At 42.1% G+C, this 26869-nt stretch overlaps 1 protein-coding gene across 2 annotated transcripts in view; it reads right to left on the bottom strand.

The window, feature by feature from the left end:
- Positions 1 to 26851, bottom strand: part of CC2D1B (coiled-coil and C2 domain containing 1B) — a 33624-nt gene extending 6773 nt beyond the window's left edge. The window contains exons 1-22 of one of the 2 annotated variants that reach the window (XM_048946915.1): positions 26789 to 26851; positions 26426 to 26519; positions 22276 to 22417; positions 18877 to 18989; positions 17898 to 18017; positions 16684 to 16821; positions 14540 to 14813; positions 13945 to 14069; positions 13717 to 13792; positions 12407 to 12517; positions 11958 to 12088; positions 11256 to 11328; positions 8988 to 9100; positions 8190 to 8382; positions 5854 to 6026; positions 5154 to 5279; positions 4626 to 4684; positions 4224 to 4340; positions 3663 to 3736; positions 3015 to 3073; positions 1670 to 1721; positions 815 to 914 (exon numbers count right to left, since the gene is read on the bottom strand). In XM_048946915.1, coding sequence (XP_048802872.1) covers positions 815 to 914; positions 1670 to 1721; positions 3015 to 3073; positions 3663 to 3736; positions 4224 to 4340; positions 4626 to 4684; positions 5154 to 5279; positions 5854 to 6026; positions 8190 to 8382; positions 8988 to 9100; positions 11256 to 11328; positions 11958 to 12088; positions 12407 to 12517; positions 13717 to 13792; positions 13945 to 14069; positions 14540 to 14813; positions 16684 to 16821; positions 17898 to 18017; positions 18877 to 18989; positions 22276 to 22417; positions 26426 to 26491 — 2435 coding nt within the window. In that variant the 5' untranslated portion in view covers positions 26492 to 26519; positions 26789 to 26851. Of the gene's footprint in view, positions 1 to 814; positions 915 to 1669; positions 1722 to 3014; positions 3074 to 3662; positions 3737 to 4223; positions 4341 to 4625; positions 4685 to 5153; positions 5280 to 5853; positions 6027 to 8189; positions 8383 to 8987; positions 9101 to 11255; positions 11329 to 11957; positions 12089 to 12406; positions 12518 to 13716; positions 13793 to 13944; positions 14070 to 14539; positions 14814 to 16683; positions 16822 to 17897; positions 18018 to 18876; positions 18990 to 22275; positions 22418 to 26425; positions 26756 to 26788 lie in introns of those variants that run through there. The other variant, XM_048946914.1, reaches the window with a different exon arrangement.
- Positions 26852 to 26869: the final 18 nt, after the last annotated feature.

Raw genomic sequence — 26869 nt, 5'->3', positions numbered from 1 at the left:
AACAATGGGAGTTTACCTCATAAATTACTCAATCGACAGCATCAAAAGCATTTTAAAGAAACACTGCATCCTTTCTGCATGCTTCAAAAACAGAAACAAAGAACAGCACGAGGAGCCATTGAGACAGAACCAGGTTATCTGACATCTCACCGAAGTCATGGGTCACAGCTAACGGGGATGAGTGAGTAGAGGACACTGGATTTTGAACAGATGAGTGATCAGCTCAGACGAAGGATGGTTTCCATGAGTGCCACCAACTGCTAACACCCACCTCACCCTGTTGGTCTCCGAGATGAGGGCAGTCGCGCTCTCTCAGAACAGTTTGCCAGCAGTGCTCAGTAAATATTTTAAGATCCTCAGGAGCCAAGTACAAAACTGTAACACCAGTTCTGCCATTGTCTGTCATCTGCTGTACTACTGTTCATGTTTTGCTGTCGCTCGTATTCCATTACTCTACAATATTATCCAATATAACATTTAAACCTTCTAACCCAGATGACCAAAACCAAATTGGACAAGAATCAAGCCATTTAATGCTGAATCATTACCTTCTCCATCATCAATTTCTCTTAATGCACTAATCCTCAATGGATCTCCTACTTAGGATCCAACTTCTCCTAACTTCTGCTTTGTTTTCCCTTGGGAAGATACAGAGCTCAGACATACTTTGAAAGGAGTTCTGAGACACAAGAACTAGGCAGCTGTTATTGCTAACTGAAAGATAAATCATTCACTTGTGCTTCATAAATTTCAGCTACAGCACTCTTTCCAACCCTTACAACAGAAGCAATGAGAGGCAGCACACTGAACTTACCCTTTATGATATACTTCAAATTTAATTCCTTTGGACCGAATTGCTCGTCGGAAACCTCTGTGATTTCGGTTGATGTTCAACTTGAACAGCTGGTTGTATTCTACAAGACAAATGAAAGAAAGCTGTCCAAGTCCAATGAAGTTCAGCGTCCTACATGTACTCACACCTCTGTCGATCTCTGCCCCATTTAAAGACACCTCACATCTGTATGAACCTCCTTCTCAGTAAGTGCAGACCCAGTTACTGAAAGACACAGAGCTGAACTCTCAGTAAGAGGGCTTTAAGACTTCCACTCTCAAGAGAATGTACAGTTAAATTAATAGCTAACAATTTGGATATTTAATTTGAAGTCGTTTTGATACTAGATGGCTGCTTACTGAAACAATTAGAAAGAGCAAAACAGCAATAATCCAAACTCACAGTGTAAGACGATTACACATAATCGAGTCTAATACTGGTGTTCACTAGGTACAAAGGGATTTTTTTCCAAAGGTACAAAACAGAATTTTAGTTTGAAGATGCAGTCTTAAATATAAATTAAAAAAACCCTATTTCTACAACGACAGTTTGTAAGGTTTAGAAACACCAGAAGATTAGCAAAAATCATGATTGACAATCACAATGAAAAACATCCGATCCCTGGACATTCTGAAATTAATAATTTAACTTACTCAATAAAGAAAACACATTTATTTGGTCCACCTCCCAGGAGGGCTGACAGCTGCAAGTCACTTGATCACCTCACTACTTCATGACACAACTGTTCCCATCAATACTGGCATGGAGGTGAAGAAATGCCTCATCTTGACTTCACCTTCTATTATGCCCTTTCCCAACAAACACAGGAGTACCAACCTGGACAGTTGCTGTTGTTAATTACAGGCGTTTTACTCTTTTGAGGTTGCTCCTATTTAGAAGAGAGAGACAGTGATAAAGATATCAGGCACTGTTCCAAAATACAGAACAGTAAGCATTTTTACTACCAGCTCTTTAGTACCATAACAGAAACACGAGGTTTGGGCAGGCATTATCTGAATGATAAAGTCAGTCATGGTACATTCAATACTCAAATATCTGGATATCACCGTGGTTGCAAATGTAACACTAGATAAAGAATAAGCCAAAACACTGAGTTAAATACAGGTGCCACAGATAAGCTGCATGGTCACACCCAGTTCAGTCCCGGCACCATGAAGTTACTGACAGAAGCTGGTAAATCACAGGATGAACGATGCTCACTCCATGGCACGCTAATTCTGCTCCTCTGGAATTAGCTGGGATAATAAGCTACACAAGGAATCCATCACAAGTCACTCAGGGAATTGCCCTACTATTATTTTGGCTGACAATCAATCTGTCACCAAAATGAATTAACTTTTAACCTAAAGCAGAGTACAAACCGAATCTCTGGAGACTGAACAAGGACAATGTGACCCAATTATTGCAGCTACTTTGCAACACCGATTTCAGCTATGAAGGAGAAGGGTGGTATATTTGCTCACTGGCTAAGCAATAGAGATCTGCTTTTTTCTTTTTTAATAACAAAGAAAAACAGACTAAAAGCCACTTTGCTGATTCTTATTCACTCCTCTGAACACGACTGGTACACACCAAATCTGTTCTCAGCCACCCCAATGAGGTGTGCCCTTCCATTAACGTCTCGTGTCACTCAAACATCATCTGCCCACACCAATTTCCCACAAGTAATTGAATTTATCCTAGCAGAATTACTGCAAAAATGTATTAGAAGGTAAAAATGTAGGCTGTGGACTCTTGCTAAGAACTAGCATTTTAAGAACAGAAATTGTTTTTGCTCTATTGAGAGAGTAGCAGAAGTTGCAGCACTTCTGTTGATAATCAGAGTAGCAATGCATATATTGGCTCTAATGAGGGCTATCTATCAATACACATACATATAAAAGCATCAATTTGTAAAATAAACACCAACAGAAACACGTAGCAAAGCCCAAAGCTACAGGAAAAAAAGATTCAAAAGTCCTGCTTCTCAGGAAAAAAGGGTTCTGCTTTTTTGTTTGTTTGTTCCCCTTAAATACACTGAAGCAATGTGACTGAAAATACTAAAAGTGTTTCCCTTGTTAGAAGAAAGCCTGCACTCCCTCCCTGAAGTCCTTGCAAGAGAATCCAATGATAAAGGTCACAAACTGAGACACAACAGAAGGCTCAGCACACACACACTCACCGTGCTCGGGTAATGAAATTCAAACTTCACAAACGCATCCAAATCTTTAGGTGCCACACCTGAAGGAGAGAAGAGTCAGCCAATCCCAACAGCTAATACAACGATTTTCACTGCATCTGTATTGTTAAGCAGGATTTTCAGAAGCACCTAACTGGTTTTCAGAAAGACTCATTACCTGTTTCTTAATAACTGAAGAACCCATCCATTAATCTGAAATCCAAAAATAAACGTCTACTTTCTTAATGCTAGTCCTGAGACAATGCAGCACAGATTGTTTACAAGCCCCAGAAATGAGGTACTGAAAGCAGTGATGTTGGCAGGGAAAACTACTGTCTGCTGAAGGGTCAATGCAGATGGTGCAGAGCTACAGAGGGCACTCGTAACAAAATCCAAGACACATGAAATTCAGTCTATGTAAGTGAACCCACAACAATTTGAAGTTATTTCCTCTATCCAGACTGAACCCAGATTCTCTTTGTTCTTATGCTGTTGGGTTTTATTTGTGTGCCTCTCTGAGCCTGAACCCTAGTTATTTTGCAGAGCACTGGTTACAGAGTTCTGATCCTCAAGTGATCTTTAGGGTAGAAAAGTATCATTCCTCACTACCTCCCCCTACTCACTCAAAGACCACACATCCTAAGTTCATACCTGGTGGAGCTGGTAGGTTTATCCCCCGGACAATAAGAAGGTGCATCTCTGTGCTGTTGAGCTCAGAAAATATCCTGTGAAAAAATAAAGACAAAAAGTGTATTCACCTCAGCATCCTAACACCACTGATCCACTGCCACACCAGGATGCCGTGAACTTTTTCAACAGCATATTCCTGCAAAGATGATCTTCAGAAATAGCAGAAGAGTAAGGAAAGAACGTGAACCAAAACAAAACCAAAACCATCTCTGAGGCATAGCAAAAAATGCCAAGAACCAAGGTCAAAGACACCAGGATTGAGTGAGACAGACAGAGGAAGGAAGGGTCACTGATGTAGCCAAACATGAGAGATGAAGATGGAAACAGCAGATCAAGCTGGAGATAGCCTGAAAACAAAAGGACACAGAAGAACACCTCCTTTGTATTTTAAGTGGTTATGAGTGTCCTTTCATCAACACTAAAACCCTATGTGCCACCTGAGTTTACTGAAGCCAACAATATCCTAAGAGCTAGAAATTAGAAACTCATTCCAGTCTAAGAAATCCCTTTGTTTTTACACACCTTATCATCTTAAAAGTTCTCTCCTCAAAGTGATGGCTTGGGGGATCCATTCCTTGTGCTCGTGCAAGCTGTAGGATATCCAAGTCTTTTTTACACCCTTGTGCCAGCTTCTCAAACCTGTGAAAAAACCCCAGGAAAGTCACACACTGTGGAAGCATGGAACATCAAAGCCAGACACAGGCCACAGAGCCATCCTCAGATCAGACAGCTGAGAGCGACCCGGCGAAGCAGGCCTCACCATTACTACCCCTGGAACACAATGAGGCTCTTGCAGGCCTCACCATTACTGTCTCACATAACGAGAAGAATCTTACCAACCAATCACTTTAAGGAGGTTAGGCAGACTCAAGCCTGAAATGATCATTTATGGGACGATTAACAATGGCGAGCAGCAGGTCTTACCGAGTCGTTTCAGCTACGTTTCCCAGATGCATGAACTGCTTGGAATACTGCAAACATTTCTGTCAACAGCAACAAACAAATACGGACGCACTTTAATGATCTTCACACACAAATTCGTGTTTGGCAGCAAGATATGAGGCTCATAAAAGCCTAATTTAAGCCAAGAATCCAGATTTTTCCCAAGTCGCCCCAGAAGATCCATCCCCCAGTCCTCTAAGCCCAAAGTTGAGCACTCATATTCAAGCTGCTCTATCCTACTGCTTTTTAAACGACTCATTTTCTAGAAGTTCAGCCAAAGGCTACTCGGTTGAGTCTATTTTCAAACTTGTGTGCTCACATCTAACAGTGATAATTTGATAGTTCCAAGCCTCCAAGTACCCTCTAACTTCAACTAGTGGAGAATCAAGCTCTGAAAATGTTTCACTCTAGGACATGCAGGATACAACATATTTTACAAGAGTATTAATAAAATCCTGGAAATGTTATAAGATAAAATGAACACATTTTTTGCAAGGATAGAACAGTTACCTCATGTTGGTCCTTCAGCAGTTTTATGAGCTGTGTGTACACTTCATCTGCTTTCTGAGATAGTCTGACATCTTCATGGTGTATAAAGATAAAACCACCCTCTTCATCTGTAGGAGGTGATGGCAGCTGCAAAACAAAAACACCGCATTTCAGAGCCCTTGTAAGAAACAATGGGATAGACAAAAAGCAGTCAGAACGTAAGGAAAGGTCAGCGAAGGGAGACAGGCTGTTTAGGTAATTCCAACCCAACCACTGCTTATACCCTGCAGAACAAGTTGTAAGACCCCACAAAATGCCTTACAGCTCTAGCTCCCTGATTATACAGGTCAAGAGAGATACCACAGCACGGTGTGATTTCCCCACCTACCCACACACCAGCAGGAGCTAGACATCACTGCATCACATTCACCTGATCCCCAGCCCAAAATGGAGTTAAGACACGACCAGGAGGTGTACTCACACCACAGACCCAGGGAACATTTTCAAGCTGCACAGTTTAGGTGTTCCATTGCACATCAGGAGCAAACCCTTTACAGAGACTGGATTTTCTCAGAATCCAGCACAATTTCAGGGCTCAGTACCCACATCTGCTACTTGTGTGGTTTTAACTAGTTTTGTGTCAAGAGATATTATTAAATCATCCAGCATTTTAAGTATGCAATTAAATGTCTGAGAATATGATACAAAGCAGTCTACTAACCTTGGAAATATCAACAAGTTTGCCACATTTTGCTTCCTCAATCTTCAGGTCAAAGGTCTTAGCTGTTCTGAGATACATCTTAGCCTGTTCAAGATTATTTTCCTTCTTTGCTTTGATGGCTGCCTTCATATATTGCTTCTTTCTGTTCTCCAGAAGTTCCAGCTGTTCCCTAGCTGTAAAACAGTTGTATAAAAATTCTTCACTCATCCGACACTGACATGGCCCTGAAACAGTTTTATCATGTTCAGTTTATAGTCAATAGAAAAATCAGTAAAAGTACAGACATCCACTGAGGACATTTCCTTACTGCACTTCGTTGTTTCTTGGCTAGTTTCAATCTCATTTATCAGCATGAGAAACACTTCCTCATATCATGGCATCCTTCATAACAAAAAACAACAACTCACAGCACTGCACAAAGATACTTCAAAGTGTCACAACAAATCACAACAGCTGACAGGTAAATAGCAAAAGCCAAATTCAAACTTTCAGCTAGCCATTTAAACTCCTCAAAGACAGCGAATATTATGAGCACATGAACCTTGAAAGCACTTCTGTTTACTCATTTCCCTTCTCCCACTCTCTCTGTCAGAGAAAACAGATAAGACAGTGTATGCAGGCACACTCAGACACATCCATCTCTGCTTATTTGTAATTCCTTGCCATCTTAACTGTTTTCTTAAGTCTTAGGTCTTCTCTTTCATCCTCAAAGCAATAAGGACAATCACACAAGACAGAAAAGATTGCTATACAATGTACCAGGTTGGTGTATTTTGCCCCTTAGTTTACTTCACTTAGGAAAGGGTACAGCATCAGCTGAGTACAGCCATTTCCAAAGATGCTCACAGTGCATTCACCACTGCACTCTACTTGTAATTACACAAGCTAAACAACACCTACAAGAGGTGTCTGTCTCTGCCAATAAATACACAAGTAATTCTCATGCTATGTTCACTGCTGTCAGATGAGCATCCCACTCTCACAAGAGAGGCTGCTACCCTACAGCTGTGAGCAACCTGTCCCATTGGCCAAACCCAAAGTGATTAGAAAAGGTAGCTAGCCCAGTTTTCACTGAGACAACATAACCAGGATACAGAGTTCTCTGTGAGGCTGAGATGCAGAACACAGGTATTTTCAAAGAAAATCTGTGCAAGATGAACTTAATGGAGCCATTATTCATACTCATCTTGGCTCCTTTCCTAGCATAGAACTGAAGTGTTTCACTGCACCCTCATAGCTCTTTATGCCTCACATACTCTGACCAAAAAAAGTTGATTATCAACTAAGCTGCACTTCATAATTCTGGGAGAGAGAAGGAAATTAGATGTGAGTCATAGAAAGTAGTTTAACTAGTGAAATATACGATAGCAAAGTACTGGCATTCTGTTGTGAAGATGAAGTCTGTATGAATTTGCGTCAGTTCTTATTGCACCTACTGGTCTCATTTTAAGGCATCTGAAATGCCCAGGACAGATCACTGACCAGGCGATGCCAGAGATGATGTAATACCACCTTCTTCACAGTAAGAGTCTAGAGCAATTCATTTAAGAGATGAATACACCAGCTGAAATTGCAGAAACCTATTTTCATGAGGACTTGAGGACTTTCAAAGCCAAAGCACAGAACTTCTATGTTTCTTTAAAAAACAAGCCATGGAACTTTCTGAAGAGATGAACTATCAGGCACACTGAATACCTTTGCATTCTGCAAAAGAACTCATGTCAGGTAAGCAGGCAGTTTGCTTTGTCCTGAGGAGGCACCCAGGGCAGGGTGGGATTATGGTCGTGGCACCACAGCAGTAAGAGCTCAGGCACTGCTGGTGCGTGCCCAAATCGCTCAGTGAGGTGGTGGCTGTACAATTAATCTTGTACAGACAATTGTTCAGTGACCTTAGGATAGGAGGAATAGAGATTGATGAATTACTGCCCATGTACTGGTTTGATATCCTTGGGTGAAACATGAGGCAGAAACCACTGTTTCATACAGGAAGCTGCATTACATTGATGAATCATTCAAACTGGTGAGCCATCCACTCTAATGAGAGTTGAGTTTCAACTGTGAGCAGAGTTAAATATTATGAATCAATAGATTTGTTACATCAAAATTAATTAAAAACCCAATCAACCTTGTAATTACACATGCTGCCTCTGTGAAATAAAGGCTGTATGGATGGTCTGCCCTCCAGCAGACAAATATACCAAGGCTCCTGACAGAGGAAATCTATATCATGCATTCACAAGCTTATATCTAAATCATAATGAAAAGGAGTCTTCATCAAGGTATTAGTGCAAATGACTTCACATGGATCACAGGGAATGCTGATCCCACCACCTTACCAGCTGGAGGAAGATGATCCACTGACTCTGCCTTGTCCGGGCTGGAGGGTGATGCAACTTGTTTTACACACTCAGGAGAGCTTTCCTCCTCAGCTACAGCAGATGGCACTGTAATGGGCTTAACAACCTGAGTCGGCTTTCCAGGCAGCTGAGCAGGCTTCTTGGCAACTGGGGCCTGTGTCAGAAGTTCATTCTACCATAACAGAAGTAATTTCATATTCAGTGCGCAGAATGTAACCCGGAGGATGGTATCTCAAGCATCAATAAACCTGGTTATCACTATACCAGCCCCCTAATACCACTTTTGAGAGGTGTATAACATTCCAGACTGTGAATTCTAACTTCTGGGGTCTATAAGTAGGGCTGTGCCAGGAGGCAGCTGACCCATTGCAAGCTCCGAACCTCTGCTATAAAAGGGACAAAAGCAGTGTTCAGCAACACAGTCGTTTCAAAAAGAGCAAGTGCATGCATCAAAAACATCATCCAGGAATTCTCTCCATTAAAACCTATTCTGGTTGAAAGCACAAGCATAATCAGCAACCAAATTCAGCTAAGGAAAGAAATTAAACCAAATCCTAAATGCAAATACTGCGTGACAAGACACAGTGAGTGCTGATCATCCTGGGGAAGCAATAACAGAAACTATTGGGATGCAGGAATACAACATAGGTTTAAGCACCTCTGAACAATGTAAAGGTATGGCCAGAACCTGAGGTGTTCGCTTTGAAACTGAAAGTCGTCTCATTATACCAGAAGAAACAAAATTTAGACTTCTAAACATATAAAAGAAACACAAACCTCATCCTCTTCATCGTTATCCTCCATGCTTGCCAGCTTGCTGGCATTTTCCAGAACAGCAGCTATAGTTCTGTCACCACTTGGTGCTGCAACACCAGGAAGGGGGGGAAATCCTAAGGAGGAAAGAAGCAATGAGTTGTGCAATGTGTATGTTTCGACTTCCGTTTATCTTCTTTTTTCTGTGAAGTTATTTCTATAAAGTATTAATTATCATATTTTGTAAGTTAGTATATCTAGACGGAGGCCAAGGCCAAAAATCTTTGCTAGGTGGGCTTAACAATAAACCTCTCACCAATATCCAAGCTTAAGGGATGATGCTAAAATGATGCAGTAGCAGAGCATAGTTTTCTAAGCTCAACAACTGGCAGCCAACCAAGGAACCTTACAACTTCAGAAAATTGGTAGGAGATGCTCAGAAACAGTACATAATTTAGCCTCTCTCCTTTACAACCAGACGTGCAGCAGATTGTACAAACAGTTGCTGGCTTTTTTTTTTTCTCTTTTACTACAGCCTCACTTTATTTGGCACACTGTCCATCAGAAAAGCAGTGATACCCCATACACCTATAAAAAAAGACATAGCTGAAGTCCAGAAAATGGACTATAACACTAGCTGTCAAAGGACATGCTGAAAGTTCTATTGCAATGGATAGATTGCAAAGTAAAGCAAAAATGCAGTAGTTAAATGTGGAGTATAAGGAGAACAATCCTTTTGATCATTTTATTAGCCTTTTAAGGATGGGAGGAAGGCTGGATGATGAAGATAAATTCTGATTTCCATGCCACCAGTTCAGTGTCAGCTTCAAACAGCAGAGATGCCCCTGATCTTCTAAATTAGTAAGGTTTGTCTCATTAATATGTTGCAAGCATTCTTGTGGCCAGTCTCGTTAGAAAGGCTAAGAAACAATGACTAAACTGCTTTTGAGCTTGGAGATGGCTGCTGTGGGTACATAACTAATCTGATGTATACAGGCAGGCAGAACACGGGACCTTATGCCAACGGCCCTGTGTGACACCAGCTTCATTAGTAAGCAGCATTTCTGTCCCCACAAAGGTCAGGACTGCTACTTATCATCACCCCGATGCAATGAAACATACTGTCAGCCCTGTATAATCTCACAGCTGCTTTCAGTGACTGCCTGACCGCTGTCTTCAACATAAATCACATAGCTTCTAACTCCTGACTAGAAAACATGCAGCTATGTGAAGAAAATGAGCAGTTATGCATATTTTCAGAAGGCTAAACCTGGAGTACCTCACTCTCACCACAACTGATGTTCACTATGAATTAGATTGTGTCCTAGAGCATGAGTTGCTGAACTGCTGCTTTTCAGGGGCAGATCCAAAGTAGGAGCTGTTGAAAGCACAACACGGCACACTTGGCACTGCCTACCTTACCACTATGTACTTTACTCCTGCTGAAGAGTTTGCCATTGCCACATTTGACAGTGACAAAAAGCCACCTGATTTGTGTCCTTGTGAGGATTTTTTTCCCCCAAACTAGAAACTCTAAGCAGCATTTTGCTGCACGGTGCATCTTATCACAAGAATGCATCACACACAAGGCAAAAGGAACTGTTTCTCCCAAGAAGAGAAACAGTATCATGCAAGCCAGAGATGAAGTATTCATAGATGACCTTGCCCAAACCTTTATAGACAAAGCACTCTAAGAAGATAAAAGAAGAGAGAACATGTCTCATGGAGTTTCATTTTCTGTCTCTGTCACTGTCTCAGTGTGACACAGGCATGATTTGTTTCATCTCTGTACACTACTTTTACTGGCCTTGAGAATGGCAGCATTCATCTGACTTGTCAAGCATTGCAAGGAGATATTTAATTAAACACAGAGATCTGAAGCTGTTACTGGGAAAAAACAGAATGGGAAACATCAGGTAAAATTCTTCCAGTTTCAAAAACCTTCTCCTACCCCAGAGAGACCAAACATCCCAAGTTTATCCTTTCCTCCACAACTAGCAGAGAGTTACATTCATCATCATCTGCTCATCATTACGTTGCTTAACTCTCCCAAACAGGGTTGCTTTCAACTTCTGGCACTGTCAAAAAATATTTACCAGTGTGAAAGCTTGAGAGCATTTTGATGAGCAGTTTTAAAATGTGTTCTTCAGTGCTAACCAAAAGGAAATGCCAGTCAACTGAACTGAAAAAAGGAGGAGACACTTCATGGGATGAGTAGGCAACACCTGCACAACTCCTGCAGAGCTCAGAGCACGTACAAAAGTTGCAATTAGGACACAGGGTCACACTTACCAGGAGGAACAGGTAGCTCAGAAAAGTTAACTTTTCTCCCTGCTTTATGGGCTCTTATGGCATCCTGGTATTGCTGAAATCAAAGGCACTCAATAAGACATAAAATGGAGTTTTATGTTAATTGTAAGTTACTAATCATTTATATTTAACTACCCCAACTATTGCAGAATACACAGTATTTTGGTATTAAGTTGTATATGCATACCACCACTCTCTAATTCTGAGGACAATCTTGCTTCAATGATTATTTACAAACTCCTTCTGGAATAGTAACAAATGTCAGAGGGAAGTAAAAACACTGCTCTGAAACAAAAGCTTTCCTAAAATTTTGAATCTCTAAATTACCTCATTGACATATTAATAAGCAGCAGTCTTGGAATCAGAATTCAACTCTACAATTTCTGCAGCTCAGAAACAGAGATCATATTCTTTAAATTCTTCTGGCATGAAAGACTGAGCTTTACCTTCTTTCTACTTCTTATTTTCAGTACGTGCCCTGCCTCTGAATTGGTTTTATTTCAGTAGAGCTGAACACTTGTATTTTGTTTTTCCTTACACTGAAGGTTTTAGAGCTTTTACACTGAAGTTCTTTCCAAATAAAAGGACAATACACAAATGACTTATCCTGAAAAATTCTTCAACAAGAGAATTACCTCCAACAGCTTTGCTAGATGCAAACAGCTTGCTACATTTGCATTTTACCTTGGCTATCCTCTCGTGCATTCTGCCTTTCCGATCATCCCCACTTGCTTTAGCTTGTGCTGCTGCCAACTTGTACTTTTCAAGCCTTTGCTGCAATGCTTCCAGCACTGTCTTTGGCTCCTGTGGGGAAGCTTGAAATAAGGAAGACAATGAAAAGCTGTCATTCTGACTTCAAAACATAAAAGCTGCCTTTTTCCTACCCTTCCTTACCTCCTGCAGAGACAAAGCTATTGCTGAAAACTCTTACATACAACTCTTCTGAAGGAAGTTTATGAATTTTTTACTTTCATTACTGGTCTATAACAAAAATCAAGATGGGATCAGCAGCAAGGTTTAGAACGTAGCTGATTATACTCAATCCTACTGTACTTCACTGGAAAATACAGACCTCAAAACACCTCCCAGCCCTGCTGTCTTTATGGCTTCCTACAAAAACCCAGAAGTCCTACCTGAAGCTTCTTGGGTTTGGGAATCAAGTGTTGCAAGATCCTGAGAACTTCCCACCGAAGCTGGAACCTTTTGCTTGGATGTACCTTGTACATTTCCTAAGCTTTCAAGATCTGCAAAGCAAGGAAAGCAGGAAGATTCACAGCACATTCCATAAGCAGCAAGTAAACACCAATGAGTAAGAAAATCATGCATTGATCAGATCTCCTATCAGAAAGCTTTTCAGCTTCAAAAGAATCTTTGGGTGGCTAGATAAGTCTAGATTTCCCAAGATTCAGAGAAAGGGCCTTACAGTAGAAAAATGTGAAATACTGGTTTATTTCAGGTTTGTGCTGCTTACTAAGAAGAAGAAACAAAGTAAAAGCATTTCAGGTACTCTAAGCATTCTCTCACAGAACACAACTTGCCACCTTGGCAGATGGGAAGCATGAAAAAAATCACTAACTTGACTAAAATATCCCAGCAACAAAAGGTGTGCTGAAAAGGGAAGGAAGTAACACCATCTATTCAGAAATCCAAGTTTCAAATAATAGTGATTACTTTTAGAAAACAAGAAAACCAGTTTCTAGTTTCATTCTGGAGACTCACAACAATCTAACAATCTTAAAAAAAAAATCCACTCCCTCCGTGTTTAACAGTGGAATATGTCATGGGAGAGGATTCTCTCCAACACCATCTGGTGATCAGTTTACAACTTAAGAAGTCATAAGAGTCATAATTTACTGAAATAGAATAATCTGTCATCTATTTTCTTTTAATATAATAATCCACTACTTGCAGTAAATTGTCTAAAACACTGACTTGCAGAGATCAAATATTGGTTATGATGCTAGATCCATTTTAATAAGTCTCTTACAATGATCCAAGTCTCTTTAATGTTTTACCTTCCTAAGATTTAGATTTCAATGCACTGAAATTAACCATCATTTGTATCCCTGTTAGCATATCTGCTGATCTCTTAATCTGAAACTTTACAAACTTCAGCTGAAACTCAGAACAACATTAAGTATTACAGTGAACTTTGAGAATTTGCCCTCATCCCCTTTCTCTGCCACTAAAATATTGTCTCCTGTTATCTGAAGTTACAAAAGAAGGAAAATTAGACATCAACACGTACACCAACTTTGTAATTCACAGAGATTAATATAAATAATACCTCATTTTTCTTGGACACTTTTGATTAGAATTTGAACATGCACGAAGTCTCAGACCTCAGTGATCTTTAATTCTTACAGCTTCACAATCAAATTCAGAACCATTTCACATTACAGCACAGGCAGACTTCTAAAAGCTTCTGTAAGGTGCACCTTACCCTGAGGAGGTGGAGGCATGTTCTGGAGGTCTATTGGCTGCCCACTGTCCAGAGCTTCCAAGACCACATTAAATTTCTAATGCACAGAAACAAAACAGAAGGTATATTCTAGTCTGGCCAACACTTGCTAGCTGTCACAATGAAGACATGACATCAATGAATGCAGCAGCACCGTATGTGGGTACAGCACAGGGCACGTTTAGCATTCAAGATTTTCTGTGTGCATACCTTGCCTATTTTCATGTATTCCTTTGCCTTTTCCAGGTCCCCTTGCTGCTTGGCTTTCAGAGCTGCTAACTTATACTCCTTCTGCCTCTTAAGTAGTATTTCTCGTGTGCCACTGCTATGGACACCTGTGAAAACAAAATAATACTGAGACTTACACAGAGCATGGAATAGATGTACTTCTGGTTACTTTCATCTATCTGCACATCTACCTTTGAGTCACACATCCAGCTTTTCCTCTCAGTTTCCAGTCCTACCAGGCTTGACAATCCCACTTTCCCCAGTTAAAAAAAAAAAGAAAAAAAAGAAAAAAGAGTTTTTTAATCAGGATCTCCAAAAATCTTTAAAGCACCTAATTCCACATGTTACACTGGAGAAGCTGAGACACAGTAAAGATTGAACATATTGATACAGTACAGACCATAGCTCTATAGTAACATGTGATTTCACTGCCAGAGATGCACTATCCCACTGCCAACTTTATCTGAAATATTCAGCAGGGAAGTGCAGACATAGGCAGTGCTTTGCAACACAGCTGGAAAATGGAGAAAGATGCAGCATTAGTACTGCAACAGCTTATTCTCTCAGATTATGGTACCTGTGTCCAGGGTAGGACTAGAAGCAGCATGACTCTGTAGAGATTCCAATTCCAGGTGCTGCTTTGCTTCATGTGAGGTCTTCTGCTCATCACCTGCACAAGACTCAGCTCTGCTCTCTGGTGGGACACTGACTGAATCTCCTGAATTTTCCTGCTCTGCTCCTGTGGCTTGAGATACGTGAGAAGAGCTTTTTCCTGTTGCAACAGGTGGTGGCATTTCTTCCTCATTGATTTTTTTGCCTCTCTTCACTGCAGCCAGCATGGTTTCCAATGTCTGGGAGAGATAGAACACCAAAGTTGGTAGGTGTTTTCATCAAATATAGTGCTAGCATAAAATCATTAAAACATGAATTAATTCCCCTACTCATGGTGAGATCTATTACATCCCACCACTAGACACGGATGTCCTTTAGCACTCCCTCTTTTTCTGCAAGGGCAACATCAGCACTAGTGAAAGGTGCCCAATTATCAGATTAACACAGTGCAAAAGACTTGCTACACAAACTAGGTAATTGAAAGTAGTTCAGCACCTACAAGTATCAGACAGCTGATGTGGCACAGTCAGCTTTCTAACAGACAATCTCCAAGGAAGCTATTGCTGAAATGTCACTTCGAAATTGGATTTAGGGAAAGAAGGAGTCCATATGCTTGTTTTGTGGGGATTAGAAAAGCCATTAAACACTAGCAAATGAAATGGCACGGCTGGTGACTTACAGCAAGAAGCTCTCACCATCATTAACATGGGTTAACTGCTAGTCACACAGTTCCTACTTGTGGCAGAGAAAGGGTTTAAAGAAACTATTTTATTTTTTACTTTTTTTAATTTAAAGTACAGACAAAGAAGCATCCTGGTCTTAAAGCCAAACCAGAAGTCTTTACTTCATCTGTGTTTTACAGAAACTGAAACTGAAGCACAGAAAGACAACAACATCTCATCAGTGCCAGAGTCACTGCTACTCTCAGTTAGCTGAGGCACTGTTTGACTTGCTAAGTAACAGTGGGACATATAATCCTACTAACAGCATGTGAGGCTGGGGTTCAGACCAGCCCAGCAACACAACGCAGCTCTCTCCTCCTCACGTGTTACTTGAAACATGGAATTAGACTCTCTGGGATTAAAGTTCAGATTCAGGAGTCAAGAACATGAGATAACTATACGTCATTTGCTAGAGAGTCATCTAGCTAATTAAGGAACTGTGAGCAGTGAAGTAAGATCCAGTCTACTAACCTTAGCTACACCACCTAAGCACATGGAAACTCCCTACCTTGAAAAACAAAGCAAAGGAAGAGACAAACAGAGCACTAGGTTTCCATATTTGGTGAGCAAGCCAGTTTTGCTGTCCCTCTTGCTCTCCCAAAGGCCAGGTGGTTACACGTACATTCAATTCAGAGTAAAGAGGCAGAGGACACACACAGAAACATCCCTTGTGCATTTCCTTTCCTGGGTTTGGCCTCAGTCACTCCCTCTGCACACTCGGTAGCCAAACAGACATTACACTCTTCCCTCACTGAATGATAAAGCTTTGCTTAGCAAGACAGTCTGCTGCTGTCTGAGACAATGCAGGAGATCAGAGAACAGGGAAACAGACACTGCACAGCAGCAATCACCAAGCACTACCAAACTAACTGCAAGCACGCCACCTGGCTGAAAACATGCAGAGCTAAAGAAACTGCTCCTTGCTGCAATCTATAACGGTCCTAATGAAAAATCCCTTTTCACTCATTTTCAAGCACACCCATGTGAGACACCCTGCCTTTGTCTCACAGAACCAAGTGGAAGGGGTATCATGGCAGGTGTACGCATTAGGAAAGCTCCTAACTGTGAGTGCAAGTAACAGTCACTGCAGGTAAAATTCAGATCTAGATGGGCATGTTCAACACCAGCATTTACCATATTCCCTGCCTCCAAGTGCCACTAGCTACATTCAGCAGAAAAAGAGCTGATGCACAGACATATGAAAGTACACTTTACCTGCGTATTTAGCATGCAGGAACACTAGTAAATGTTTTTGAATTCACTCAAGGCAGTGAATTAGAATTTCTCTCCCATTTCAGCAATTTCACACATCTGAAAAGACTGAACTACACCTGTGAGAACCGATTTTGTCACCTCCTTGTTCACACAACTTATGACTCTAACTTACCTTAAGGCCTCTTTTGTACCGCCGCAGTTTGGCACTCTCACCCAAGTCCTTTGTGTTAGAAATTGCCGTCCTATAGTTAACAATTCTCTTCTCTATTGTCTGCTGCAGCTCACTGGTAACAGCAGGAAGCGAGGTGGTCTCAGAAGAAATAATAAGACAAATCAAGAAAACTTACTTCTTCGAACCATAGGAGCTTTTGCACAGCACTGAAAAGCAAGCACTCTTCTTCAAACACACATTAGCAACAAACAGAAGGAAGGAGCAGTCTCTAGAACAGAGCAGCACTTGTACTACACTAACAGTTCCTGGATCCACCTCTGGGCTTTCTCTCAAAGGCGCAATAGAGAAGAATGGGTGGAGACATTTAGCAAATTCAGCCAACAGGGTAACGGGAGCCATGTGGTCAGAGAGTAGGTGAGGGAGAACAGTGAGGCCTTTCAGACACCACACAGCAAAGGGTGTGAATAAATATTTTGGCACAAATCTTTTCTCCTCTTCCAAACATGCTGGCTTACTTCCCTCAGGGGCTCTTCTACTTGGTTTCACTATAAGAATTCTTCTTCCTACAGCCTGAGATTGTGACAAAAGCAGCCTAAGCAAAGTTATTAGTAGCTACTTACAAACACTCCACAGCTACAGAGACATTGCAGGTGGCTACTGATGTAATTACTGCTATTATCTCTAGAGCAACTCTGACAGACTCATTAATGGGCACAATGCACGAGGGCACTGGAATCTGCAGCACACAACAAAAACAGGGCAATAACTGAATAATGGATTTAAGTACATGAGGATTGACAAGTTGAACTGAGGAGGCTAAGGCTACTGAGAAATAAAATCCACCAAGATGTCAAAGATACTGAGTTACAACAGGTCTCACTATCTCACCTCACAGCTTAATGGTCAGAGAAGGAAGTCACAAACTTTAGAATTGAACAGCTATTTACATGCTCGTATGCAAAATGAGGTGTAAGGCATGCTGGATTCTGTTTACCTCCTTGATTCTATGCTTATACTGAAAGGCATCCTTGGAACAAAACAAAAAGCAATCATTCAACTCTATAAACACAGCACTGGTTCCCGCAGAGAAGACTGCAATAGTTTTTCCTTCCCTCGAGGACAAATGGGTCTCTCTCTCATTTGTTACCCTTGTGCTAATGTTTATCATGAAAGTGATTCAGCAAAACTGTCAGAAACATAAAGCTCTCTCCTACCTGTGGTTGCAGTTCAGGTTGCTCATTTTCTGCTTCAGCTACAGACTGCTCCATTGTTCTTGTTTCATCCTCACAGCTTCCTGTCTCACCTTCCACCCCCAGAACTTCTTGCAATTCTGCCTGAAGCAAAAGTCAACAGTTCTTCAAAATTTTCTACTGCCCCAAAACACAAAACAACTGAACTCTCCAGTTCCTTTGGATGGACCTTAAACACAGAGAATCTTAACATCTCATATCTCAGACACTTCTGTATTTATTTTAAAGAAATTGCTTCCATTAATTCCACTTGTATCCACAATGAAAAGCCAGATACTAAAAACCAGACTGCAGCTCAAGGATCACCACACAAGATTGTGGTTAAAGATCTGAAGCTAGAGGAGCACTTTCAAAACATCATTAAAACCTATGAAACTTCAGAAAATCATCCTTTAACACTGGATGTTAAAAATGCTGCCTAACACTCCTTTCCAAAAAGTCAAAAAGGAGTTATTTGGCATCTGCCTCTCAGGACAAGCATTACTTCAAGCAATAGCAAAACAGTCATGCACATCACTCTAAGGAGAACGTTTGATCCTTTTCTGCACCATCTGACACAGAAAGGGATTCTCACTGTTCTCCTATTCCTCTCAGACTATCACACATTTGAATGTGTTGTGGTGTGAAAAGTTAATCTGTCATCTTTTCCAGGAAGCCAGTTGGTGAGGGTTGCCAATAAAGACTTGATTTGACTCTCTCTGTATTATCTCACAGTCCTTTTAATAAATTACTTTCTCCTATCTCAATCAGGTTTTCTTCCCCTTCCTTCTCCTGAGGGGAGGGAGGGGTTTCACATGATTAACTCTTCAAACAGAAGAGCAGAAGTGATATAATGTTAGCTAGGAAACTGTGTTGTGCAGTGTGTGAAACCCCTGCAAAACCTTGTATCCCTGTATGGAATATTTTGCACGCTAAAACTTCTTGCTAACGAAGTTGTACATACCAACAGATCTGTATCTTTCTCCAAGTCTTCATCCTCTGCTTCCTCCTCATCTTCATTCAGGTCCTTCATGCACTCTGCAGCCATCTTTTCAATATGATCCATGGGCAGAGGAGCTGCAAAAGAAACCACAAAGAGATATAAGCCCTGGACAACAGTTATGCAGTCATTGAATACAAATTCTGAAGGTGTATCTACTGGCTGAAAGACAGCAGTGACTTTGCTTCCTCTGTATGTTTGACAAGAGTCACAGGTAAATGAGGGTATACTCATGGATAAAGGGCAAACACTGGGGAAATGAACATCTCAGAAAAAGAAAAGCTGTGACAGCATTTCTGGAAGTGACAGCCAAGGTGGGCAACAACACAATGACTGCATCTGATAGCCTGGCTCCTCATTAAAACAAGGAGCCTGAACTGCAAAATGATGAGCACCACAATAAACAAGTATATATGGTGGAACACAACAGTGCTCAGAAAACATAGAAGAGAAAAATGCTGTGCCAGGTTTGCACAGTACTGATGTTTAAGACTGAGGAAGACAAACAGGTAGGTCTAGATGAAACAAGTGGCTCAGGGAAAAATTACTAGAAGTCTCTAGTTAAGTTCCTAGGCTGATTTAAGATAAATATCCCTGCGAGATTACTTACAGAAATAACTAGCAATAATTACAGTGTCATCATGTAAGATTTCAATTTTCCACAGAAAAATCAGAAAATCATACTGGCTATTTTTAGATGTTTTGTCAAAACTGTATTCCTCAGGTTAAGATAAAATACAATGGTGTCACAAGAACAAATTAATATAAACCATCCATGAATAAATCCAACTACATGCTTCTATCCATGAAAGGAAATTACTGAAGCAGCCTTTGTTCCCAGTAGGAATAAACATCTGAACTAGTTTTAAGCTCATGACAGATACTTATAAAAGGTATTTATGACATGATTGTGCATGTTAACAAAGTCTCGTCTTGGCAGCCTTATCAGATCTTTCTGTTCTGCATCCTTTACCTCACATCAGTTTACCCGTAACAAGATGTAATTTATTGGTGGTATAACTTTGGTTGAAAGATTAAATTCTGATTCTCTATGGAACAGAAACACTCCATAGCTGATCCAAAGTAACAACAAACTATTTATTTTTCCCACTTCTTTCCCAATTCTACTCTCCCTGATATTGAACTCGGTCGAGGTAAAGTACCCCAGCTCCCAAGGACCTGCACGCATGGATTTGATCAAGTTAGCTCACAAAGAGAGGCAGCTTCAGCAGTTAGATGGATGAGATGCAGACACTGAATCTCAGCACTCCTGCTTTGAAAATTTTTGTTCACATTTTCATAGAGTATTCTGAGTTAGAAGGGACCCGCCAGGATCACTGAGTCCAACCCCTGGCCCCACTCAGAACATCCCAAAACACAAACCCTTTGTTTGAGAGCACTGTTCAAACATTCCCTGAGCTCCAGCAGCTCAGAGCCATGCCCTGGGGAGCCTGTTCCATGCCCACTGTCCTCTGGTACAGAACCTTTTTCTAAAACCCAGCCTGGCCCTCTTCTGACACAGAATCAATGCAATAAACTTGCTGAAACTTGATTCTCCTCTTCAGCCCAAAAGCAAGAGCAGGCCAGAGATCTGCTATACAAATCAGGAAAAACACTTTCTTCCACCTTCCTAACTAAACTTCTGCATTTTATGCATTGTCATCTCATTCCCTGAGATTTCCCTCTTTCCATATCATTACTGCTACACTGTGCTGTCACTTTTCTCCAGGCTCCTGATCTTCACCCTGAGAATTCTTCTGAGCTCTTCCTTGCCAAGTTCTCACCTTTACTTCATACCATGCTTAACTGAAACCTCCTCAACTATTCACTTCCTCCACACATTCTCAGAAGTGGAGATAACTGCACACAAATACCAACTGTCCACACAAATGACTCTGATACTCCCCTATGCAGACATGTGTCTCACTTTGCCACAGAATGGCCAGTTTTGGAAGGGACCCTCAAGGACCGTAAATCTCCAACCCCGCTGCCACATGCAGGGCCTCCAACCTCCTCATTTAATACCAGACCAAGGTGCCCAGGGCCCCATCCAATCTGGCCTTGTAAATGGAACTAAAAGAGATCACACCCCTCCCCTGAATTTGCTGAATCAGATGAAAATTAACCCAAAGTTCATTCTGCTTCAAGGATTTAAGTTACTCTATCAGTGCTGTAGTACCTCTATCAAACACACTGCCAGTCTATGTGACCTACAGCAAAACTGCAATCAGGACAGCAGGCAAGTGGCTGCACTTCAAGGGTCAGATTATCCCTTACCTGAAGCCCCTCGACAGAGAAAGCATCAACTAAGCTTCCCTGGATAGCTGGTTCCAGTCCAACCCAGTATGGCAAGTTGAGGCTAGAATTTCAAGCATCTCAGTAGCTGACCAACTGACATTTATGGTTGCAGATAGCAGAGATTTCTGTACTTGAGATGTTGCGACAGTACAGATTTTGCTGCCTGCAACCTCAAGGTAGACAGATCACTTCTTCCCTACCTATCACAGCTCTAGAATATGAATCTAGGAGTCAGTTACTGCACCACGTGCTCAGCTATCCTCTCCCTTGTAAGCACAGCAGTGTTCACGCAGGCAGGTGACCAGACCAAGGAAGTGTTTCAGCTGAAAACCTAGCACAACAAGAGAAGTTTGTTTTTATAGCTGTGTTTCCTGAACCAGCTCACCCTGCCCCTCCAAAAAACATACTAATTTGGCAGCAGAGCTTGCCCACGTGCAAACTGCCCTACTCTGCAACAATCTTGACAGTAGCTTACAAAATACCTATAAAACATTGCACAGCTGTAAGTAAACACAATTAGACAGATTAGCAGTAGATTTGTAAAATATTAACAATAACAACTATATTTTCCAAGAAACACTAAACCTCCTGAATAACACAAGTTACCAGATCCTTCCAGTAACTCCAACGCTTCCAGAATCTCTCTCCTAGAATATTTTGTTTTAGTTACAGTATCCAAGTGACTAAGAATATAAGGCTTATTCAGTAAATTCACTCTAAACAAAAGAACAACCGATCAATCCAGCCTGCACAAGAAACATGATTCCTATTTTAAACTCATCTAGCACCTACCACCACATGTTATGACTCCATGCACTAAATTAACAAGCAGGCCTTTATTTAGTCTTTATTACATTAGCTAGCCATCATATATGATTTCCCCATGTTAACAAGAACACAGACAAATTTCTCACACATTTTTGCATCAACAACTGTAACCTTTTAAAGTGAATACAGCTTCTACAAGTGGTGCAAAAACTTTTCAGATAAAGCAATGAGTTGTAAATAAATCTTTAAAAAATTATTCAGGTTGTCAGTAGATAAAATCCTGAGACTCAGACTTACTTTTTCCTTTTGGTTTGGTTTTCCCTTCTTTCACCTTTGCTCCTGTGATAGCAGCAAGCTCTGCTTCTAGGTCACCATCATCCCCACCTTCCTCTGCACCCAGCAGCATCTCTTCAGGATTGAAATCTACAAACAGCCCCAGCTGGAGCCAAGGGAAAGAAAAAAAGTTGTGCTGTGAGAAAGGAATGACACTCAAAAACATCACACTGCATAGATTAGCTAAACATTTTTTCTTTTTCTTTTTTTTTTAAAGCCAACTATAACATCACTTCATCACCAAAATAACACACACAAGGCATTCGTGACTGAAAAGCAGTACACAAATCTTAATAAGCAATGAATACTCCCTCTAGAAACTCTACATTATCAATGATTTCCAAAAATAAATTCTAATAGCTTGCCACAACCAGACCAAATGATGCCTGTTATACTGAGCCCCATTAAGCAGATATCATCAAGGAAGTTCAGGGTAGCTCCTGTAACAACTAGGTTAAAGAAAAATTTAATCACCATTCACAAATACAGGTCTGACGTGCACAGCAGAGACTTCACCCTTGTCTTTTGGAACAAGCTACATTTACATATGCAGAACTATCTTCTACCTCATTAACTCAGGACATAAACAACCAAAAAAAGGCAACGTACACACAGAAACATGACCAATGTCTAAGTAATACTGGGAAAAACAAGTGTTCAAAATAGATTAGCACTGTAGTTAAGTGACAGCACCTCAGGGAAGACTATTAACAGTACTCAGAATGCGACAGAAGACTGCTTTTAAATTTTGCAAAGCACACCAAAAAACATAAATATCAGAGATCTCTGAAATCTTAATCTGAAAGATGCTATTCTAAAATGCCATTTTGACACAACTGCTCTATTGCTGAAGCATCTATCTGACCCAGGAACAAAAGTGTTCTTGATGTAAAGACTGTGAATGATTTATTTCTAATAAACACCAATTAGCTGAATTCCATTCATCATGTGAGGCACACAGAGCAGCTTTTCTGAGATTTTTTCAAAGCACAAAGCCCTGTTGGTGCACTGATCTTCACAAAGCCAAGCAGGTAGCAGCTCAACTCCTTTCTAGCATTAGAATAAAAAACAAGCTACCATTATTACAAAAATTAACAATCTTCCCCTGACTTGGAGGATCTGCAGTGCTGCCAAGGGTTGAAGCTGGCTGTCAGCTTTTCAACTAGTGCTATTTGGTAATAACAACTTTTATTTTTTAATCCTGTAGGAGCAAAGGTACTGTTGGCTCTTTTATAACCCCAAAGAAGGTGGTAAGACAGCTGAGAAACACTGAGTGCAAGGATCAGGAACAAAGCAGCAGCTGTATGTTTGCTAGCCATGGTCCTACCCTTGACATTCAGTAAGGTACTGAACTGACAGATGAACTCCCTGCCTGCTTCCATCTTCTATAAAACTAAACTTCATTTTCAATGAAGTTACTGGAAGAAGAGGAGGTTATCAGGAGTAGTCAGCACGGGTTCACAAGGGGGAGGTCGTGCTTGACCAACCTGGTAGCCTTCTATGATGTTGTCTCTGGCTGGGTGGATAGGGGGAGAGCAGTGGATGTAGTCTACCTTGATTTCAGCAAGGCATTTGATACTGTCCCCCACGACATCCTTATAACAAAGCTGAGGAAGTGTGGGATAGATGAGTGGACAGTGAGGTGGGTTGAGAACTGGCTGACTGGCAGAGCACAGAGGGTCGTTGTTGGTGGTGCAGTACAGGTTGGAGGCCTGTAACCAGCGGTGTTCCTCAGGGATCTGTGCTGGGTCCGGTCTTGTTCAACATCTTCATCAATGACCTTGATGAGGGGATAATGGCCACCCTCAGCAAGTTTGCTGATGATACGAAGTTGGGAGGATTGGCTGACACGCCTGAAGGCTGTGCTGCCATTCAGCAAGACCTGGGCAGGCTGGAGAGCTGGGCAGAAAGAAACCGGATGAGGTTTAACAAAAGCAAGTGTAGAGTCTTGCATCTGGGGAGGAATAATTCCATGCACCAGTACAGGTTGGGGGATGAGCTGCTGGAGGGGAGCTCTGTGGAAAGGGACCTGGGTGTCCTGGTGGACCGCAGGTTGGCCATGAGCCAGCAGTGTGCCCTTGTGGCCAAAAAGGCCAATGGCATCCTGGGGTGCATTAAAAGGAGCGTGGCCAGCAGGTCAAAGGAGGTGATCCTCCCCCTCTACTCTGCCCTGGTAAGGCCTCATCTGGAGTACTGCGTCCAGTTCTGGGCTCCCCAGTACAAAAAAGACAGGGATCTCTTGGAAAGAGTCCAGCGGAGGGCCACGAAGATGGTGAAGGGCCTGGAGCATCTCTCCTATGAGGAAAGGCTGAGTGAACTGGGTCTGTTCAGCCTTGAGAAAAGGAGACTGAGAGGGGACCTGATCCAGGTCTATAAATATCTAAGGTGTGGGGGGCAGAATGGCGAGGCTGGACTGTTTTCAGTGGTGAGTGGAGACAGGACAAGGGGAAACGGCTGCAAACTGCAGCATAGGGAGTTCTGCACCAATGTGCGCAAGAACTTCTTTACAGTGAGGTGACGGAGCACTGGAACAGGCTGCCCAGGGAGGTGGTGGAGTCTCCTTCTCTGGAGATGTTCAAGACCTGCCTGGATGCCGACCTGTGCGACCTGCTGTAGGGAACCTGCTTTGGCAGGGGGGTTGGACTCGAGGATCTCTGGAGGTCCCTTCCAACCCTTACAATTCTGTGATTCTGTGATTCTGTAAACCAATTCATTTGTAGGCTTGTATAGAATGGAAAGGTCTAAACAAGATTTAATCAGGAAACATCTATAACAGTGATCTAAAGACTCAACTTCAACAGAATAGACAGACGTATGTTATCAGCATGAAAAACTGATGATTACTGTGCTACAAGCATAGCAAAGAAGTCAAGAACAGAATCCAGCAGTTCTAGCTCTGAGTCCTCAATCTGATCTGCAAGGCACATTTTCAATGAAGTTACTGCAACAAGTGCATGGTTTTGGCTTTCTCCAACTTCTTCAAGCATTTCTTTAATACCCTCATATGGTTCAGAAATAGCTAAAGTCGCATCATTTGCAAGCGAACAAGCCCTTAGCATATTCAGGAAATAATCCAAGCTGTAAGCTGTAACCATATAGAAATACAAACTGGTAAAACAGTTTTTAGTCAGATTTTTTTTTCCTTTTTTAGGGAGAAGGAAAGATATTTCCATCACTTATGTTTTCCCTTCCTTAAAAAAATGTAATTAAACGCTACTCCTCTAACTGAGAAATACAAACGATTGTATTAGAGCAAAAGTGACTTCATAGATCTCTAACAGAACCATTCTGCCTCTGGTTTAAGGATACTGGTTCCAGCAGAACAGAGTAACTTACCTAAGATCCCATTTCAATCTCTTCTATTTCCCTATTTTTGCATCAGCTATTCCTCCAAAGCTTAATCAGCTTCCATTCTAGATCTAACTTATTTTGGAACTTCAATGAGCGCTCTCTCTCTTCCACCACTTCCATTTCCATACCCACAATGTTGCCTTGGTCAAATTTATTTCTTTATGCTTTTCTGAACTTCCCAAGCCTGCTAACCATTACCAGATTCATGCCTCCCTCATCAAGACTTCTGAAACTACATCCAAATGAAACGAGTACAAACAGAACCAACTTGCAGGCACACCTAAGCTCTCAATGATTAAGCAACAGCTACTGAGCAGTGACAGCAGCTAATCAGTCCATTTGTTAAAGGAAGAATAACCTCACAGAAGGAAATAAACTGTTGCTTTACTGTTTTCCCATCTCTGCCCCTGAATTTGTTACTTAATATTCTAGTCTTACTCGTCTGCTTTTACAGGTATGAGAAGAAATTCAACATAGAGACTGAATTTATGATTAAACCTCAAAACAAGTGATTAGGAAACTACCCTAAGTGTGAGTCATAAGGTCTGCTACAGAGATTACAGTGTGACAGCACGGCGGCTTCCTCGCAAGGCCGTACTCCATTCACGCTGCCCGTCGCGTTGCTTTAGGAAGAAGGCACTAAAGGAGGAAGCACAAAACAACCCATAGGCAACTGGAAGTAGATCCGAGCCTCCCGCAGGACAGCAGCGAGGTCTGAGCGGGCCGCCCTACCCGCGGCACCCCGGCCCTTCGCCTTCCTCACCTGCTTCGCCACCGCGGCTCCCCGGCCCTTGGCCTGAGGGCTTTTCTTGTGCCTCCTGCCCAGCATGCCGCCGGCGGACCTCAGCGCCGCGTCCCTAAGGGCCGAGCACAAACAAGGAGCGCGGCGTCAGCGCGCCCGGCAGCCTCAAGGCAGCGCCAGCGAGCCGGAGCGGGCCGCGACCCCGAGCAACGGCCGCCGGTCCCCTGCCGCGCTTCGTGCCCGCGGGAGCCCCGCCCGGAGGCGGGCGAAGCGGCGGCGCTGCCCCGCTCCCCTCGGCGCAGGGAGGAGCCGGCGGAGGCGACGGGCCGAGCGCCGCTTAGTAAGTGACCGCCGCCTCCCGTCCCGGCTCGGCACCCGGCCCACCTCCGCCTCGCTCCGCCGCCCCCAGCACGCGGCCCGCCCGGCCCGGGGACGCCTGGGCCGCAGCTCCGGGACGGCGGTGCG

The sequence above is a fragment of the Lagopus muta genome, chromosome 5 (assembly GCF_023343835.1).
Source record: "Lagopus muta isolate bLagMut1 chromosome 5, bLagMut1 primary, whole genome shotgun sequence".
In the NCBI taxonomy this organism is placed as follows: Eukaryota; Metazoa; Chordata; class Aves; order Galliformes; family Phasianidae; genus Lagopus; species Lagopus muta.
Note: the sequence above shows the minus strand (reverse complement) of the source record. Positions and strands in the feature narration are given on the sequence as shown.